Source organism: Tympanuchus pallidicinctus, unplaced genomic scaffold, assembly GCF_026119805.1.
Source record: "Tympanuchus pallidicinctus isolate F22 unplaced genomic scaffold, pur_lepc_1.0 scaffold6, whole genome shotgun sequence".
NCBI lineage: Eukaryota > Metazoa > Chordata > Aves > Galliformes > Phasianidae > Tympanuchus > Tympanuchus pallidicinctus.
In genome coordinates, this window is record NW_026294780.1 from 21206480 (window position 1) to 21225539 (window position 19060).

The 19060-nt window shown below is 39.1% G+C and overlaps 1 protein-coding gene and 1 long non-coding RNA gene across 9 annotated transcripts in view; one reads left to right on the plus strand and one right to left on the minus strand.

Moving 5' to 3' along the window:
* LOC128071612 (uncharacterized) overlaps nucleotides 1-19060 on the plus strand; it is a 679004-nt gene that overhangs the window by 207755 nt on the left and 452189 nt on the right. The window lies entirely within an intron of this gene.
* Nucleotides 1-19060, minus strand: part of FARP1 (FERM, ARH/RhoGEF and pleckstrin domain protein 1) — a 202393-nt gene that overhangs the window by 28499 nt on the left and 154834 nt on the right. For 6 of the 8 annotated variants that reach the window (XM_052705857.1, XM_052705862.1, XM_052705861.1 and 3 more), the window contains 4 exons: nucleotides 18400-18563; nucleotides 16663-16731; nucleotides 15831-15906; nucleotides 13388-13628 (listed from right to left, as the gene is read on the minus strand). In XM_052705857.1, coding sequence (XP_052561817.1) covers nucleotides 13388-13628; nucleotides 15831-15906; nucleotides 16663-16731; nucleotides 18400-18563 — 550 coding nt within the window. The remainder of the gene's footprint in view (nucleotides 1-13387; nucleotides 13629-15830; nucleotides 15907-16662; nucleotides 16732-18399; nucleotides 18564-19060) is intronic. The other 2 variants (XM_052705860.1, XM_052705858.1) reach the window with 1 other exon arrangement.

The window sequence follows — 19060 nt, forward strand, 5'->3', positions numbered from 1 at the left end:
CAAACTTGTCCAAATGGACCTGAAGTCAGAGAAGCTGAATCCACTTGCATTAACCAAGGGTCTAGTGTTCCCTTATATGAATAAACTGGCTTAAATTAGTGTCTGTGTAAGGAAGGGACCAGGGCATACATGACTGAGCTGCAAGGTTTACAGCGACACATCACATTAATACCAAATTTTTCACCGCTGTCACCTATTCTATCAGAGAGAATAAATAAAACAATAAGGAAATCACCCCAGGAGCGCCATTCTTTCTAGCAAACTAAAAAGACTCAAATCAGTACTCCATAGGGAGCTACAGGATACAAGTTTATCTAGTGCAAGTCTAGAGAAAAAGAAACAAAGACTTTCTACAGTAGTATTTCTGCTAAGTAACACCACGTATATCTAACACGAAGGGAGAAAACTACTACTTCCCCAATTGCTACACACAAGTATGTATATTATACCTTGTAGGTCTTTCCATGCTCCTCTGATTGTTTGGGATGGAAATGCTAGCATTATGTTTACATAAGAAAAGCAATATTTTTAATGCACACAGCATGACAACTTTTGATTAGCACACGTATAAAATCTCATTCAATTCTGGATTTAAAATAGTAAAGAATTAGACAGTTAATTACACTTTCATGGATTTATATATGCTACATTAAGTATTAATGAAATGAGCATTTTGTCTTTTGGGAAGCAGTTGGACTGCCCACTGCACAAAGGAGTTTGCCAAAAATGCCCACTGTTCTCCCAGTCATCCCTTCCTCCAAACCTCTGAAAATCTAAACCTGTTTTAGAAGACGGATCTTTCATGTGGAGGAACACTTACAATCTGAACAGTTTTGGCATCATACCTTAAATTCCAACCAAAAAAAAAAACAACAATCTGTGACAAGCTCTTGATTACCACAGCTAACAGACTGTCTAGGATTAAGGGTAAAATATACATTGCTATTTACACTTAAGGACAAATACATTACACTGTCATGGGATGGGTTTTTACCCCCTCTAAGATTATGATAGGTAAATGTTTCTGCTAGTACAACACAGGTGAGACACTCCAGTAAACAGAGGCACCAATAAATATAATTAGGCCAGTAGTAAAACCTATTTATTTTCTGAAAAAACTTAGATTTATTGCTAGAACATGAATGTTTTCCAGTTCCAAAGCAGTTCATGTTTATATATCATTCCTTTGAAAAGAGAAAGAAAAACACAATACAGTCATCAGTTTACGTAATCATGACAGTTATGTAGCCTATTATAAATCAAAGTCAAAGCAGTTATTTGTTTGATATGAAATAAAGTTCTGTATTATTACAGCTAGCAAGAAAGATTTTATCAACAGTTTCACACTAAATCAGTGTTCAGTGAAATCTGAGAAAATGCCACAGCTTGTTACACAAATGTCAATTTTATTGACTCTAGCACACAACTGTATACAGTGTTTTCAAAAGAAATGGAATTCATGAATGAGAAAGAGTGAAACAGATTAATAGCAAGGTTGTAAGGTTAAGAGTGCTACACTCTACATTACAAAAGACATAAGAAAAGTGATATCACCTCAAACATGGAAACAAGGAAATTCTGGCACTATGCCTGTCATATGACAGCATAATAAATGATTTGCACCTCTGTGAGAAGTTCACAGGCATTATATTCTAGAAGTTAAATAGCACCTATCTGTGATAGATAGATATAGATAAATCAACATATCCATCTACCGATTTGTAACTCTACATCTAACGTCAGGTGTACTGCAATTTTTATCAGTACAAGTAGAGAATTTAAAACTATAAAATATCAGACGTACAATGAATTAAAAAGACTTCCTAATCCACACTTGGAAGACACAACTTCAGAAAAGTATTATAAAAATATCATGAAAAACTGCACCTGGTGGCTCACAGTATCGCGTGTAACCTCACTGATTACAGACTTGCACACCAATACACCACTGCCACTCGAAGAGCTATTTTGCAGCAAGGTAAAATGCTACATTCTCTTCTTTTTTTTGGTATGAAAGTGGATGCAAGCCAAGTTCAAAACCAGCACCTACAAGCAAGAAACTCGACCCCATCTGCCAATATGCCAAAGAACTGAAAACTAAAGCTAGGTGTAAGAAGGTGACTATGTTGACAAAGGGCCTCAAAATGTTATTTTAGCACATTCTGGGGCATAATTACAACCAATGTGGCCATAAAGATGAACACATCACATGACGTTCTGGTGAAAAGTGGGAAAACAACTTGCTCTGCTGTAAGAATTTCAATAAATCACAAAGAAATGAAAATTGAAGGTCTTCTCCCCACCATCACCAATCAGGACACGTGTCATGCTGATGGGTCAAGGCAGCACTGCATAGTGATTTTCTCTTCTCTATGGAGACGAGGAACAAATAATCTACATTAACCAAATGGTCGTCTTCTCCTTGTTTCATCTGACCTCCTGCCACAGAAGAGTATATCCAGTATATCCATACATGCTCTACTCAGCAACTACATTCTGCAGAATACAAACAGAAGCAAAGGGAAGACCAATCTTACTTACAAGGTACTGAAATTCCTCCCATTTTACCCACAAGAGTTCCTTGATTGACAGTAAATTATTAGCATGTCAGTTGTCAGATAAGAAATGGGACCACTCAGCACCTTAGAGGCCTGAAAGGTCTGCAGCTGGTAACATGGAATCCTCTTTGCTCTTACTTCAAGTCATTTTTATTTAGATTGAGCCTTCAACTTGGGGCCATCTGTTAAATATAATGCAGCTAGCTCTATATACACACAAACCAAAAGACAGATACAAAAGGATGTTTATCTCCAGATGGCTTGAGAACATACTAAAAGGATATCCTTGGTGAAGTTGACAGGAATTAAGCAAGTGCTTAAATACTTTTCCTGGATTTAAGAACTTTGCTTTAAGACCCAGGAGGAGAGCGCAGCCTGGCTGGCTGCAATTCATCCTACCAGCAGTATTTGCTTTGCCTAAGCTCCCATCATGCACAGATATTAAGCCAAAGGTACTGGTGTGCAGTTTGGCACCCAAGGAGACTTGGGCTAGCTGAGCTATGCTGCTTTAAAATATATCCAGTACCAGGGGAAAAAAATGTTCATTATCACTGCTTTTCAGCTGATGAAGAAAGTCCCTCCCACACGTCAATTCAAACAGTAGGTGTGCTAAACTGTGTGCTGCCTCTATGCTGGCAATATAGACAACATAAAAAGACCGAAAATCTCAAGTTAGAGGCTTTAGCCTAACAAGGGAAGGCTCATCTCTTTCTGAGGAAGATGGAGCCCAATATATCCTTCTTCCTTTATTCCCCTTTTCCTGAAAGTGATGAGTAACCCAATTTATGCCATGTAGCATTCTGCATCTACTTCAAGTGGAATAATTCCCATCTCTATAAACTCTGCTTCAGCAGCAACGAAAATTACAGGAGTGTGAAGATGTTTTTGTTTGTGTTCTCTGTGCAGCACCACCAAGTGAAAAGTATTCAGTTATGGAAGTATCAGCCATAACTGAAAATGACTGAAATTCTGCTGGAAAGTTTTCTGTACAGTTACAGCCCCATTCAAATTCAATTGTAAGGGTTATACACTTCTCAAGGTTTATCGGGTCATTAGAAATGTAGATGTGTTAAAATAGTGCCTTTCTCAATACCTGGCATGCTGCTGGATACCTGTTAGACTTATTCCATAGCTACTTAAATTGGGAGATGTGACATCCAAATCCTAACTACTCAGCTTTAAGGGCAGATGAGTTTCTTCTACACTTTAATCTGGTAAATGAAACCTGGTGCCCCTCTGCCCTTGCATTACTGAATGTATTACTTACAGAAGCTCCTCAATAAGAAAGCATCTGACAAATCTGCTGCTACTTTAGCCACAGTTGAGGCTAGCTTAACTTTCCATTGTCACAGTGGCTGCTTACCTCTAGCTTCTACCTTACAGTTGGTCAGAGAAAGACACGTAATTCAAAATGACATGGGGGGCAGAGAGTGCCAGAAGAATGGGCAAGAGTTTTCCCATGTGTTTTGTTTTGCTGATGACTGGAGTACCTTAGATTGGAGAAGAGTTTAAGAAGCGTGTCCACTGTTCTCTCCCCAGCTCCCTGGGGGACCAGTACTTCAGTCTGTCCTTCTCTTCTCCGTTAAACAAAATAAGCAGGAGTGCTGGATACAGTTTGTTAGAATTAAAGATTTTGAAAAGTAGTTACACATCCATCAGAAATCCATGTAAACATCCCTTAATGCAGTACTACAAAAACTGAGCAGGAATGGAAAGAAAAAGATATCTCAGGAAGAGATGCGATGTCACACAAAACCAATAACCCTACCTGGCATAAAGGGAACATGGCAAGGTGAAGGGTTTGCTGACTTCACACCTTCAAAACTGCCATGTGCCCATAGCAGGAGTGGCAGAGAGAGGTTTGGGAGAATTATGTGCCTCCTCAACGAACCAATTTCCTCAGACACAGGACAAAGCATCAGCCAGCAAATGGACAGAACAATTAAATCAGGGATAGTTTTACAGCAAAATACCAGTCAGAATGAGTAAAAGCCTTCAATACAGGTAAAACTTTAAAAAAAAAGAAAAAAGAAAATTAATTCCATGCATACACAGTTAAATGGCTTGACATGCTTATATTCTCATTAAGCTTGGTGTTGTTTTAGTAGCCAGCAACCTCCCCAGTTGGTAAAGGTCCATGCTTTACTGGTGTACTGCAGTATTAGACAGTGGTGAGTGTGAAATCAGACAGTAGCTGCTGGAGGCCTACATCAGGGTATGCTCAGATCTTAAGAACAAGGAGTGAATGCTGCAGCCTGGGAAGAACTGTGTCAGTGGCACCAGTCCTTTGTCTGGCCTTGATTCTTCCAGACAGAAATAAGAGTGAAGAATAGAAGGATCCCCTGCTGTACGCAGGGTTACGGTTAGTTTGTTTTTCTTTGTCTGTAAATTAACACGACCTGGTGCTACAATCAAACTGAAAATATCATAATACATTCAGCCCCCATGTAAGCTTAAGCCACAGATACTGTCCATTTCAACAAGGCATCTCCCCATGACTTGCAGTGATCCTGCTTACAAGCTATGGCAGATGAAGTTAACCATCACTAGGTGCAGCCTTCATTAAGAAATGAAAGGCAGTACAATCGTGCTCAATGGAGCTGTAATGCCCTGGAAAACAGACGTTCTTCCCCCCCACCTCTGCTCTTCTGCATCTCAACATGAAACTCACAGCCTGGGGGTGGAGGGGTTGTTTTCTCCAGTTCTGAGATGAGGAGTGCTCTATGAGACAAGATCACTGTAATAAGAGGAATTAGGTACTCCCAGTACAAATAGGTATTTCAGCAGTAAAAGGACATTGAGACAGTGCTCCAAACAATGCAAGGAACAGAAGATACACCATGCTTTGAGGATAAAGACAGAACATTGAAAAGGCTTTTTCTCCCAGAGAGGTACATGCTGACAAAACAGTGCATACAATGAAACAAAAAATGTTTCTCTTTAAACGGTATTAAACAAATGACAAAAATGAGAATGAAGTCCCCAGCATTTTCAATTTTAAAAATTAATTCTGACAATTGAGACTTACTTTTTAAAAAAAGCTATGCATGTGCACGCAGAAATCAGGAAAGGGCCAAATAGGTGAAACACAGCCAAGCTTACAAACTTTTGTTAGTGGATTCAGGTGAGTTTCTTAGCAGGAAAGGGGAATAATAAGGAATTTAGCTAATCAAAGGTTTGAAGTGCCTCACAGAAAAGCAACAGGCATGAGCACTAACACTCACTGAGCTAAACACAGACCTACCTCTGATCTTGCTGTAAAAATCAAAGGCAAACCGTTTTCCTTGCAAGACAAGATTTGCAGCGTCTTAAAGAAAGCATCTAATCTAATTTTAACGAGCTGAAAAGCTCTCGAATTAGAAAACATTCATTTTCCTCCAGTTTTCTTTGTTCAGCCACTGACAGCTATATCATTACTGGACTTAAGAGTTAATTTCTATGAGTAAAGCTTTTAGATTTTTATGGTTCTCAGGGGCCAAAACTTTACCAAGAAATCATAAATTAAATTATACCTTAAAACGAATAATTCTAGAGCAAACTAAGTATTTACTTTCATGTCATGCAAATTTAAGATCTTTACTTCCTTCATCGTTATAATATCATTATTTACACTCACGCTTGTGGAAAACATGCCTGTGATTACACAGCTCAGCCAGGCACACAAGCTTCCCAAATTTCACAGCATTTAAAAGAAAGTGCTCACTGCTTTTTATAACAAACAACAGAAAACAAGCATCTTGCTTACTCTATGTGCTCTGTATGCGTGTATACTCTATGAGTATATATGTGTGTCTATAACCACAGAAGCAGAACAGAATACAAAATACTCTAAAGAAGTGCAACATGCCATCCAATCTAGGCTTTTTATTCACATTGAGCCTTTGATTTTTAAGCAAAGTTATTTTAAGTATTTTTAAATATCAGTGGCAGCTCAACAGCCCAGCTGTAGGGAATGACACAGAAGACAGTTTTGTTCAGGATCTGCACGCAGCACATGAGCTGCTTCCCTTAGAAGTAATAACATACGTGTCCTTGTCTAGGCATAATTCAGCAAGCAGAGAAATTACTGAAATGGAGTAAGAAAGATTCTGCTCACTTTTATTTCTTGGAACTTGTATTCCTTTTTTTTCTAGAACCTAACAGCACCAGCAGAAATCTTCCCTGATGTAGCTTGACTGAAGCCAGCCAGATGCCATCCCCATTTACGAGAAGTTACACATCAGCCTAACCTTTGGGACCCCCCGATGGGAACATTCTGCATCAGGCACTATCAATCAGAAGAGCTCTAACCAAACCATCATCATCAAGTAGGAGAGCCACAATCTGCTGGGTTTCTGACAAAAGGAGTGTTCTCCTAACCACTTGTCTTTGACAGCAGCTAACAAAGAAAGGTGTGTATATACTGTTCCAAGAAATTCAGTTTTCTTTCATATACATAGGGTCTTTCTTATTTGGTATGGAGAAAAGGACTGTATATCGAGAGCAAAGAAATATGCTAAAATACACAGAAGTGCCTGAAGAAACTACATCACTCTGAGAGATACACATTACTGAAAGACTGAAAAGAACTTTGGCTTCCCTCACTCTATGCATGCCTGAACACAGATCCTCCTTCCCTCGTGCTCACTGCCCTTTCCAGCTGGATCTCTGGCATCCACATTTACCCCACAAAGGTAAGTAACACCCAACTGCAACTACTTCACATGCATGTGGAAGTTGAGAAAAACTTGCATCATTAGTTTAGTCATTACAAGTTAAATTGGTGCAATTAAAATACCATTCTAAAGTCACCTCTGACAGCAGCCTAGTGCCTCATTATGACAAATGAGGCCAGTTAAACAAACATGGTGTGTGACATGATTTAGGGCCAGACATCTTTCTTGTGCTGAAGAATCGCTCCAGAAATAGCCATGCTTCAAGATAATTGCATATAAATCATATTGAGGAGATCTGAATCACTGGTTTTCAATATTCAAAATCAGTTTCACTAGTTGAACTGACACAATTCCTGCTCTCTGAGTACCCTGAGAAATCACTGGGACCTTAAAGTCACGAATACCAAGGAGCATGCTATGCCAAAGGGGACCGTAAATAAATAAGGCTAGATTTTAAGTGTAAGTAAAATATTTCCTATTCTTCTCCTTCCCTTTGTCTTCTTACGCCTGAAATCCTCAAGAAGTTGTCTATGGAGACTCTTCAAGTGTGTATATTTACTATGGGACAGAAGAAGACCATCTGAAACATCTCTGCTTTTAAATGAAATAGAGAAGCTGTAAATGGGTTTTAGATCTGTCTATCCCATTTTCCATTTGACTTTTTCCAGTCTCCACCAAGTAATTGCATATCCAGATAAGTGGGCCACACAGGAACTTCTGGCATGAAAGGTACTCCTTAGAATGAATACCACTGCTTCTACTAATAAAAGCTGTTCCACAAACATCTGTGCAAACTGAACCCAGCAACACCAATATTCAGGGAGGAAAAAAATGGGTTCTGAAACAGTCTAGGCTAATGAGATGAGCCCCATTTAGGGAACTAATTCACAAAACATTGTTTTTTCACCCTTCACTGGGTTCTGATGATTATGTTCAGCATTGCTGCTGCTGCTTTAGAAAATTCTACCTAATTTTGCCTTCCCCTTACTCTTAAACTGGTAGATTGATTTGATTTTTCAAATTACTAACATGCAACTCTTTCACTGTGATAACTCATCTACTTCAACTGATCTCAACTCCATGTAACTCATGAAATATATATTCAGACATAACAAAAACAATTTTCAGTTACATAGCATTTTTCATATGTGGAAAATTCTCTTACAGTATTTATTTGGTATAATTGATATTTAGCATGCACTACAATGGCTAAAGGGCTGTACGTTAGGCTATGAGTGATGTGAGACAGTGGCAGCAGCAGGCATTGATCATCTTCAGAGAATACAGCCTTCTCTCCATGCACAAGGAATATTCTTGCTGGGGCATGCAGACTTAACCCCAAAACAATGCAAAGTGTTCTACACAGATAACAATTATTCAAAGCTCTACCCTGCGTAAATCCTGTCTCCTCCATCAATTTGCCACTACTAAATTTTCCTAAATCTAGAAATTTATTTCCAAATTTTATATCCCAGGTCACGGAGGTAAACCAGATTCCAGGAAAGGCTGACAGGAGAAGAAACTCCAGAAGAACCCAAGAGGACACAGTACATTTGAGCTGCTGGTGGGATGGAGAAAACTTAAAGTTGTCTGACATGACTTTTCTCATTCACTGTAGCAAATTGCTAAATGTGGTCAAGTACTTAGAATAGCAAAGAAAGAACAGGGTTGCATATATTAATTTCTATCCACATCTGCACGTTATTTTGTGAGAAACCTCTACGCTGCTTTTGCAACTATGTTCATCCATGTTCATCCAAACTTGTGGACAGAGTTGGCTCAGCAGTCTGGACAGCCCAACCACAGGCTTCTTCCATGCTCTTTGGAAGAACAGGAGAAGGATGGTACAGCACAACTCATTCAGACAAGAAGTAGTTGCTAGATCTTGCTGTGATTCATTTGCAGCAACTGTTTGAGGATATCTGGACACTCTCAGAGTACTGAATTACGAAGTTAACTGTTGCGAACAAAAAATATGGAAATGTGAATCAACAGTGCCAGTCAGCTGCATGCTGAAATCTACTGTAATTGGTGAGAGAATTACATCTTTTGCTTGGCCAACAAATACCTTCCAAACAGTTGAGACACAGGTGCACTTAGACCAGTGCCATTGATTAGGGTATGCAGATTAATCAATCCCTGCAAGGATTAACTTGAACTGACAGGCTCCTCTTCTGATTTGTATTTTGTGACCTAGCACAAGAATTTCCCCATGTCATCGCCAGTCTTGCCCCAAAGGTTTCTGTTCTCACCTCTAAGGTCTCTGTATTTGTTCCACAGAAACAAACTCCCAGATGCATTCTGAAGGACCTGATCCTATATGGAAATTGTAGTGTAAAATTGCTCTTTTGCTTACCATTCTTGGCAAGCACCAAGAGGTCAACCACATCTCTGGTGGAAGTATTTGGCCCACAGATTGTTTTCAATTAAATGCTTGTCTACCAATATTAAACTGAGCTTCAGCAATATAAGAATGCTGCAAAATGCTTAATCCTAAACTAAACGATTTCCTATGTCATTTACAAACTTTATTCCTTCAAAATGGAAAAATTCCACATGTCAAAACGAACCGCAAACATCTAAAACTGAAAAAATGCCTGAAAACTGAAAAGATGAGAGAAAAAAGTTGTTAAAAAATCCTTATATTTTATCTTTTGATAATAGTACTCAAAAGAAAAAAATAAAAAGCTGTTGAGATACTTTATCAGCAACTAAGCTAACTCCAGCTAGTAGCAGGTCTGCTCTTGTATATATCCATTACCTCTGTAGACATGTTAGAGAAGAAAAATAGGCCAGAAAACAGTATTTGAAAGGATGCAAAATAGTAAACATCACTTAGAAAATTTGATATTCACTCAAATCCAAACATTATGAAATCTATTCACTTTTCAGTGAAGTGACAGAAACAAGATTGCAAATCCTTTCAGTGGAAACCCATTACTTGAGCTTTACTTTTACTAGCTAACAAAGCAATTAATGGATATGTCCAGACTGCTATTACTCTACATATGTAGTATAATACAATTCCTGGTTCTTCTGCTGTACAGGCACAAAAAAAACCCAAAAAAACAACAGGAGACTCATGCATGTACTCCCCATGCTCATACCATCTGTTAACATAAGCTTCAACTATCTACATCTCTTCTTAAATATTGCAAAGTTCAAGGCAATTATTTAGCACTATTCTAAATCCACAACACAAATCACCTTCTTTCAGAATAATATACAAGCAAGCTTTCCCCTAATAGGCAATCTCCCTGCTTCTAGAGTCATGCCTTTAACTACAGGAAGAAAGGACCGTGGCCAAAACATCACGGTCTGAAGAGATGCTTTAAAATCATTCCAGTTTAAAAAATGAATTATCTAATCTTTAAAAACAAGCACTTTAAAGCAGATGAGCAGATTAAAACTCATATTTACACAGACATATTTTACTGCAACAATGTAAAGCATATCTAAGCAAACTGATGCATCCTTTTAAATATCACTCACTCAGATTAAACTCTTAAAATGTGCATAGACCAAGGCATTAGAAAAATTAAAAAGACTTCAAATTTTATTACATTTGTAAAAATGATCTCAAAAATTGTCTACACTTCAAGTCCTGTAGCTTGTTCATCAGTGGGTGGATCCACCATCCATGTACACATGTACTGCATGAAGCAGATCACAGCAAGTGACCTCCAGTACAGTAAGTGCTGTTCATCACTTAACATTCTCAACTTTAATTCCCTTTCCTCCCATACCCCAAAAAGAAAATATAAAAAAATCAGTGAAAGTTAAAAGTAAGGCTAGTGTTAAAGAGCACATCTTGTCTCCCAGCTCTAATAACTGCTTGATACTTTCCATATTGGAGACCTTTCTTCTGATTTTCTTTGTCATCTTGGAGAAACTAGAAACACATTTTATTAGGATACAGCCTAATTCTCATTACTTATAGCTTGTGAAAAGAAGTTTACAAGTAATTAGTCTGCCTTTCTGCATGTGTGTCAGAATCTTGCTACTCTATACACACTACTGAAAACAATCAGCCTGAATCACAGTTAGTCCCACCATTCTCTGTGTCAGGGAATGAAAAATTTATGAGGTGGCAAAACTAAAAAGAATAGCCTATGACAGACTAATTGGGTCCTGTACAGATGAAGATTTTTCATGATCAAAGAGAAAAAAAAGAAATAATAAAAAACCCCCAACAGCCACCATCTTTGAACCTCCCACCAAAAATCACCCACAACAGAACTTTGATGTCTCTGAATAATACCACTGAAAGAATAAGGGGAAAAATACAAACCTACTCTCTTGCAATTAATCTTTCTACCACACTGATAATGAATAGAAAGGATTGCCTTGCAAATAATACTCACACCACTTGTAATTAGAGCCAATTCAATCTATGTTTTTTTCATTCACCTGAGTTTTATCTTTCATCTTGCTCTCCATCCTGCTTAAAGAAGAGTTTGGAGTTTCAGAATCTCCATCAACAAATCAACCTGTTGAATTCACTAAATAAGAAGCCAATAGAAGTCATTGTTCCTCAGCTCATCAGTTAAGATTATAAAATGGGTTATGAAGATGAGCAGACTAAACACATTCTTACTATGAAAAGATTTGCCAGCATTTTTCAAGATTTCAGCAAGCCTTGGTCTTGAGTATCAAGCTGCCTGTATTTGGCTGTAAGTTTATTTTTTTTCCCCTAACTCTATTGAGGCACTCTTAAGTAGCTCTCCTTAAACAAGAGAGAAAAATAATTGTATTAGATATCCAAAAGAGTACAACGTACCTATGTGACAACATTTCTGTTCATTTTGCAAAAATAAGTAGTCAAGTGTCAAAGAAGCTACAACATATACCTAAAACATGACTTCGTACAAACGACAGATGAACGTATAGAGTTTTACAAAGGTACCTAAATCAGTAATAATTTTCCTCCCCTCTTGCCCTTCAGAGCAGATAAATTACTGTTAAGATGAATTGAAACTTAGCCTTCTTATTGTATTTTCAGCATCTCCTTCATCTGGCTGGTCAGTACAAGGACAATATGTAAAATAGCCCAAGCTCTGAGTTTAATACCAGCCACTCCTCACAAGCCCCAGAAGATGCCATCACTCTAATGAGCAATTGCTGCATCCACGGGTCTCAAACGCCCTGCTTCCTAGCAGCTGAAGACCTGCACACCATCTTCATCACTAAGGCCCACAGACACATCCTCTTCTACCTCCTCATCAAGCTGAAGGCTTCCAAAGGAGTACTTATTTCTTGGCATAGGAGAGGAACTCAGCACAACAGGATTTCCAAACACCAGAGGGTGAGTGAAGGGGTTAATGATTTCTGAGTCAGAATCACTAGATTCTGTCCCACTGCTGGTGGAGCCTTCCATCACCTGGATTGCAGCCATATGATCCATCATGCCACTGGCATGCAGTGACTGTATGACTGGGCTCTGCTTTGATTGCCCCCCAGCTGGCATACCATTGGCCATCATCTTGCCTTCTGGAGAAGACATCTTGGCCATCCCACCCCCTTTGCAATGTCTCTCAGATCTATACTCCTGCCCTGGGGTTGAAGATATCTGGCTCAAGATAAAAGGGTCTGTAGCTGATTTATTGCAGAGATTTAGGATTTTTCGTGCATGAGGCCGCTGAGAACCTGGAGAATATCTGCCATAGCCATGGCAGCTGCTGGCATAGCTGTCTTCCTCTGCAGTCCTAGTCCTGCTGTCATGCCCGTTTTCTGAGATATAACCCTGAGAGCCAGTTCTACTCAGGCTCATGCTGGGGCTTGATCCTTTGCTACTGGGAGGCAAAGGAGTGGCCAGTGGACTACGGCTCCCTGGCCCTCTAAACATTTCATCAACCAGTGAGCTGTGCCTTGGCACCCTGGGGCTTCCCACAGTGTAGAAGGAGAGATTAGCTGGGTTATCATCAAGGTACTCTTCAGAGAGATACTGGGAAGATTTTATAGAAGCGGAGGAATCCCTGTATCTACTTCTATTAAGATTTTCATCTCTATAGTGAATATAGGCACCACTGGTCAAATCACCCTCATGATTGTCATTTGTTTGGGAATATGACCGGGTTATTTGTTCTCTGAGGAGATCATACTCGCTATCTACATCACTGCAGTCAATGAAAGGAATGGAGGTGCTGCTGCCATGAGCAGCCCTGGATGCTGGACCTGTGCTTGGTTGCTGTGACTGAGGTCTGTTCTGCTGCATCCTGTCTGTAGCAGCCTCCTCTTCCTCCTCCACTGCTGACACCACTGCTCCATCCACCTTTCTGCCTTCTTTTGGGCTCTTCTTTAATGAAGGGCTCTTGTGCTGTCCAGTGTCTTCCACTGACGCTTTCAATTCCTTTCCTTGCTGGCAGCTCTGCACTGCTGCAGCATCATTGTCATCTCCATAGGCAAAGCTGGAGCTCTGGAAAGACAAAGGAGGAAAAGAAAGGGGTAGGCAAAGGGGGAGAGAGGGTTGAGGGGGAAGGGAGTCAGGGGGAAAAGGCTAGGTGTAATTATGCACTACAATTCTACAATACATCCTTCAGTAACATAGGATCTCTTGAAAGTAGAGGAGGTAACCGAAGCTTCAAAATGAATTAGAAGGAAAAAAAAAAAAGAAAAAAGAGTTCTCTGATTCTGAAGAACAGATGATGGGGGAAAACACGTAAGCTAAACAAAGAAAGAAAAGGAAGACAGAACATGGTAATATGTAAAAAGGAGCAATCCAGGTATTTCCATGTTCTAAGATAGCCATCAACACTGAGAACATCAAACTGTTTATACTACTCTGAAGCTGGAGGGATAAAAAGATAAGCATGTAAAGACAAATTCTGCATGGCCTACTTCTAATCTCTAAAAAAGCCCAAAAGGTCATACACGGGTTTTTGAAGACAATGCGTTCAACCCCTGGAGCCTATCTCCTCTAGTTTGGGGACTGGCTTTTCTGCAAACAAACATGCCAGCAGTAGCTATGTACCATTTACCTGAGCTTGTCTTTGCAATATTAAAATGCTAAAAGACACTTGAAATAGGCTGCATGTATAGCAGAATTATCCAAATTCCCCAGATTTGCAGGAATGAAAGAGCTTGTGAATATCAAAAGGAAGCAATGTGAAAGTTTGGGTAACATTCTTGAATATATTAACCTAGTAGTTAGCACCTGCTGTTTAAGCTCTACCACATATGAGGTTATCTGATAAAACACAGACGAGAACAAAGAAAGCGTAAGGAGGGGATAATAACCCCAACAACCTTCTCAGAGAAACAGAGCTCCTCTGGAGACTGTCCTGGGAGAATCATCAGCATGTGGCTGGGTCTCTCTGGGATGCCAAAGAGTAGAGTATGGGCACATTGGTTGCATGAGTAGGTCAATGCGTAAATACCAGAAATCATCAAACTGGATTAGTCTTTGAGTAGGGTAAGTGAGCTGGGAACCAAATATGGGAGCAGCCATAAATCTGGGCCAAGCACTGGAAAAATAGAGAGGACATGGCTACTGGAGAGGTGCAATCCAGGTACTGGAGAGATAAGAGGGCCTAAGGACTGTGTGCTCGTAATGTCGTAAGTCTGGGAGCAGCTAGCTACTGGACAAGCACATTTGCATGTTCATTTCTTTGTGAGGTAGCTGGGAACCAGGCTTCAGCTATGGGGCAGACTGCATGTCTAAGATGAGTTACTGAGAAAGACTGTGTGTGCGTTTACACATGTACTGATCTGAGTAGTGGCAATTGGAGAAGGGCTGTTAGCCTTGGAGCTTATATGTCCAAGTAACATGAACAGAAGAAATTTAAGGATCCATTAACGGATAGATTTCATCTTTAAGAGCAGTAACTGAAGGGATTCCATACTGTATACATGTATAAATATTTTTTCACTAACAGACTTTCATTCTGATCAGTCTGAATGGAACATGTGCTATTTGTGTTCACGTGAGTATTGCTTTCTGTTTGTTTTCATCTGTATGGCTGGCTGTGTGTACATTTGCACGTGTATACATATGTGTGTGAATGAGTCTGCGTGGTTGTGTGGCTGCCAATTACAAATACATGCTCAGCCACTGGCTGGACCTGGAAACACACAGCTGCTGCAGCTTCACCTCGACTAGACTACCAGATTTGCAAACTCCGAACATATAATCACTATTAATGTAAGACAAATACTTTTGGTATCTACAAGACATAATAACTTAAAAGAACACAGCTGAAATTTCTCTGAGGAAATTAATATAATGTTAATATAATGGAATATCTTGTCCTGGGCAGCCAACGCTCCTCAGTGAAGGAAAATAATTGCATTTTCCCAAGTGCAATCACCTGCAAAACTTGGAACCCCGGCAGTAACACTGCGGATTGCAGTTTTTCAGGTGGCCATTAGCACAGTTCAGACAAGCTCACTATTTATGCTTGTGCTGCTGTCTAGAGACAATTCTGTTCCATAGTGGAAATGAACACATTCCACATCAAAAAAGCTGAACTTTATAACATCCAGAGATCCTGAGCTCACGCTTAAATACAAAGTGAGCAGAAACCTATGTTCCTGAAGTTTCCAAAGATCAATTGGAAGTGGGTAATGTAATAAGAAATGTTTAAAAGGCATGATGCAGGCTTTCATCAACATCACTGACTTGTTTTGGCACCTCTGTATGCTGTTCTGAAGGCTGTACTGTCAGACTCCTGATGGAACGAATCTTGCTGTGTTTCCTGGAGATAAAAGCAAAATCACAGTAAGAGGCCATTTCAGTTTTACCACGAAAAGGAATCAAGAGACACGCCTACTTGAAAACAAAAACTTTGAATAGCACCATTCACAAAAGGCTTGCTCCAAAACAGATCCTCCTTTCTGTAATGCTTAAATGTGCTACATGTTGGAAACATATTACCATAAGAAAAGAGAGAGGCACTGAACAAAAAACAGTCCATCAGCAGAAAATGAGTCATTAGCAATAAATTGTCATAATCTTTGTGGCAGTTTGTCCATGAATTTCAGCTCACAAGAAATAAGATCAGTTCCAATAAAATGCACTCTAGCAAAGTTAAGATGTCTTCCCTGGAGATCTCTCCCTTGAGGATGTTTGTACCTACTTTTGCTACCTTCTCTTTTATTCTCAGATGAATATGTTCATTTAAAACCCATTTAAATCTCTTTCTGCTCACATATATTAATCACATCCTACTGAAGAGGGTGCAAATCAATATGAGAACAGTTTACCTGTAACAGTAGGGCATTCACTGCTGAAAAACAAATTGAAGACTATAGATTTTAAATAAACTATAGATTGGTTATGCAAACTTCTGCCAAACATTCAGGACCAACAGGATATCATACAAGTGATAAACTGTGAAACCAACAGAGAAGGAATTTTTTTACTTTGAATGATGCTAATCTCTTATAAATAAACAGAGGCTGCTGCTTTAATTTTTTTTTTTAAAAAAAAAGTTCTTTTATTTTCCTCTCACCTTTCAAACTGTACTTTTTTGTGCCCTCCTTCTTTAACATAGTCAAGAACTTGCTTCTGAGTCCGGCCACTGAAAGAAAAAAAATGGTTACACTACTAATCTGAGGTTCTGAATTTCTCACAGTAAATACTTCCTATGACCTGGTCATCATAAATACGTATGTGGCCTGCAAATGAAGTCATGGCAACCAGAAAAATATTTGTCAGTATCAGTAGAAACTCACGTAAAATCATAAAGAAGGTCTCTTTCTTTATGACCATATACTCACAAGCTTCTACCTTTTGGCATATTACCATGTGTTGTTTTTTTTTTTATTACGGAGATACCTTATGATGTTATGTCAGAACTAATTAAATTCAGCTATGTGCCCTTGACTCACCCTTGTGCAATATGACTGGGAAATCACCCAGCATAAAGCAAAGTAGAGGTTAAGTTTTACATGAACAAAAGACATCCCTGAAGCTTTCCAGGATTCAAATCCCAGCCTTACCTCGTATGCTGGAACCAAAAAGAAAGCTGCTAAAATGCATTTCAGCTGTAACATAACTCAGTTACGTCAGCTAAACATGCACACAGTCTCTGCAAAGATTTAGGCTGGAACTTGAACACTTTCCTTATGCTACACACCATAAAATTGTAGTGAGAAAGCCCAATATCTCCTACTGTGCAAAGATAAAAACTCCACAGGGAACTGGGAACAGCAAAGGAAACCTCCAGATTGTTTGCTAACAGAAAAAAAAACAGCACCTTTCCATTCATTTCAACCGATTTACTGAAAGGCCTGAAAAAAGTAACCACATGCATATGCATATGCAGCACAGCTCACAGTGAATGCAAGATGTAGGCAAAATCTGTTCTCCAAAGCAAGAGATAAGCTGAATGCATTTACGTTTTACTATTTACTCTGTCAGAAACTCAAAAATTAATAGCTTGTTTACCCTAGTTCTTTCTATCTTAATTAATTTATTTTGCCAGTAGGAAACAAAGTGGGAAGACAGAATGGCCGTACCTACTGGGTACACGCTCAAGGCAGGTACAGCGTACCAACAACATTATCTCAACAAAGAAGGTGTTTCTGGTTGTTCAATTTGTATCAACTTCCCGAACAAAATGAAAGGGTATTTGCCCCTGACATGCACAATACTGTATCTACAAACAGAAAACAACAACAAAACATCAAGAACTGAAAAATCCAACCATCTAACTCTTCAATTCTTCCTACATCTCTTATCAATACTGCAGGTAGACCTGGTCTTAGCATAAGTTATCATCTCGTATAAACCGTTTACAAGCATGTCGGCTAAGCATAGAGAAAAGACATCTCTTAAACTGTGTAGGGATGAATTTACCTCAGGGCCACACCATGAAAATGTAAGTCTCTACTCTGGTATCTATAAAAGATCTTTTCTTAGAGACAGAGAGTCCAAGGATTGCTGGAGAATTGTTAGCTGGTGTAACTTGGGACACATTTTCTCGAGTGAAATCAGCTGGAACCAATACACCTGATACCTTACCTCTAGACAGTTATTTTGCAACAGCTACTACAAAAATCAACGCAGGCTTTTTCCCCAGTGTTCTCTGCACTATTCTGGCTGAGAAGATACAATTAAAAATATATAGGAGCAAACTACAGACGGGAAGCTGAAAACGGTGGGTTTAATCCTACATCATTAAGGATACGCATGTGATTTTGAAATATGAAGTTAACAAAGGTGGAAAGAAGAAAGCAGGTCTCACCTGAACCTAAATGATGAACCTCTAGAAAAAAGAACAGGTTTGGGCTTTGGTTTAGGTTCCTCAAACAGCCTGAAAAAGGCATGATGCTCCACACAGATCTTCCAGAACGATTTGCAAAAATCTCGACTGGCCATAAGGAATTCCAGAGTGTCCTGGAATGAACTCTGAAAGTTGAGAGAACATTCACAATGTGAGCAAGCAAGCAACACACATTACAGAGACACCCTGACAAAGCAAGCCCTATGCTACAAAAAAAAAAAAAAAAAAAAAAAAAAAGAGATTTTTCCCAACTCATTGGCTTTCAGTATGAATAGACCCTACTCTGCCTTTTAGACATCAATGACCTGCCTAGCAATATCACAGCTGTTGCTTAAGCTTTCTTTCATTGACAAGTATGACAGAGATAAAGAAGGGGTCTCACAAGCATAACATGTGAAGAGGTGGTTTACATAGTTAAGAACCAATGATATAGTTCCAGAAGCACAGTCAGAAGAAGACTCTGTGACATTCAGTTTACATTTCCTTTAGTTGGGCTGCTCACCCGAGATGCTGGTTTGATGTTTTGAACAAAAGTAATTAAAAAACTCTCAAGAGGTGACAAAAACATATGTTTAATCTGGGAGTAGAAATTTACCAAATAACATTTTGTCAGCTTCACCAA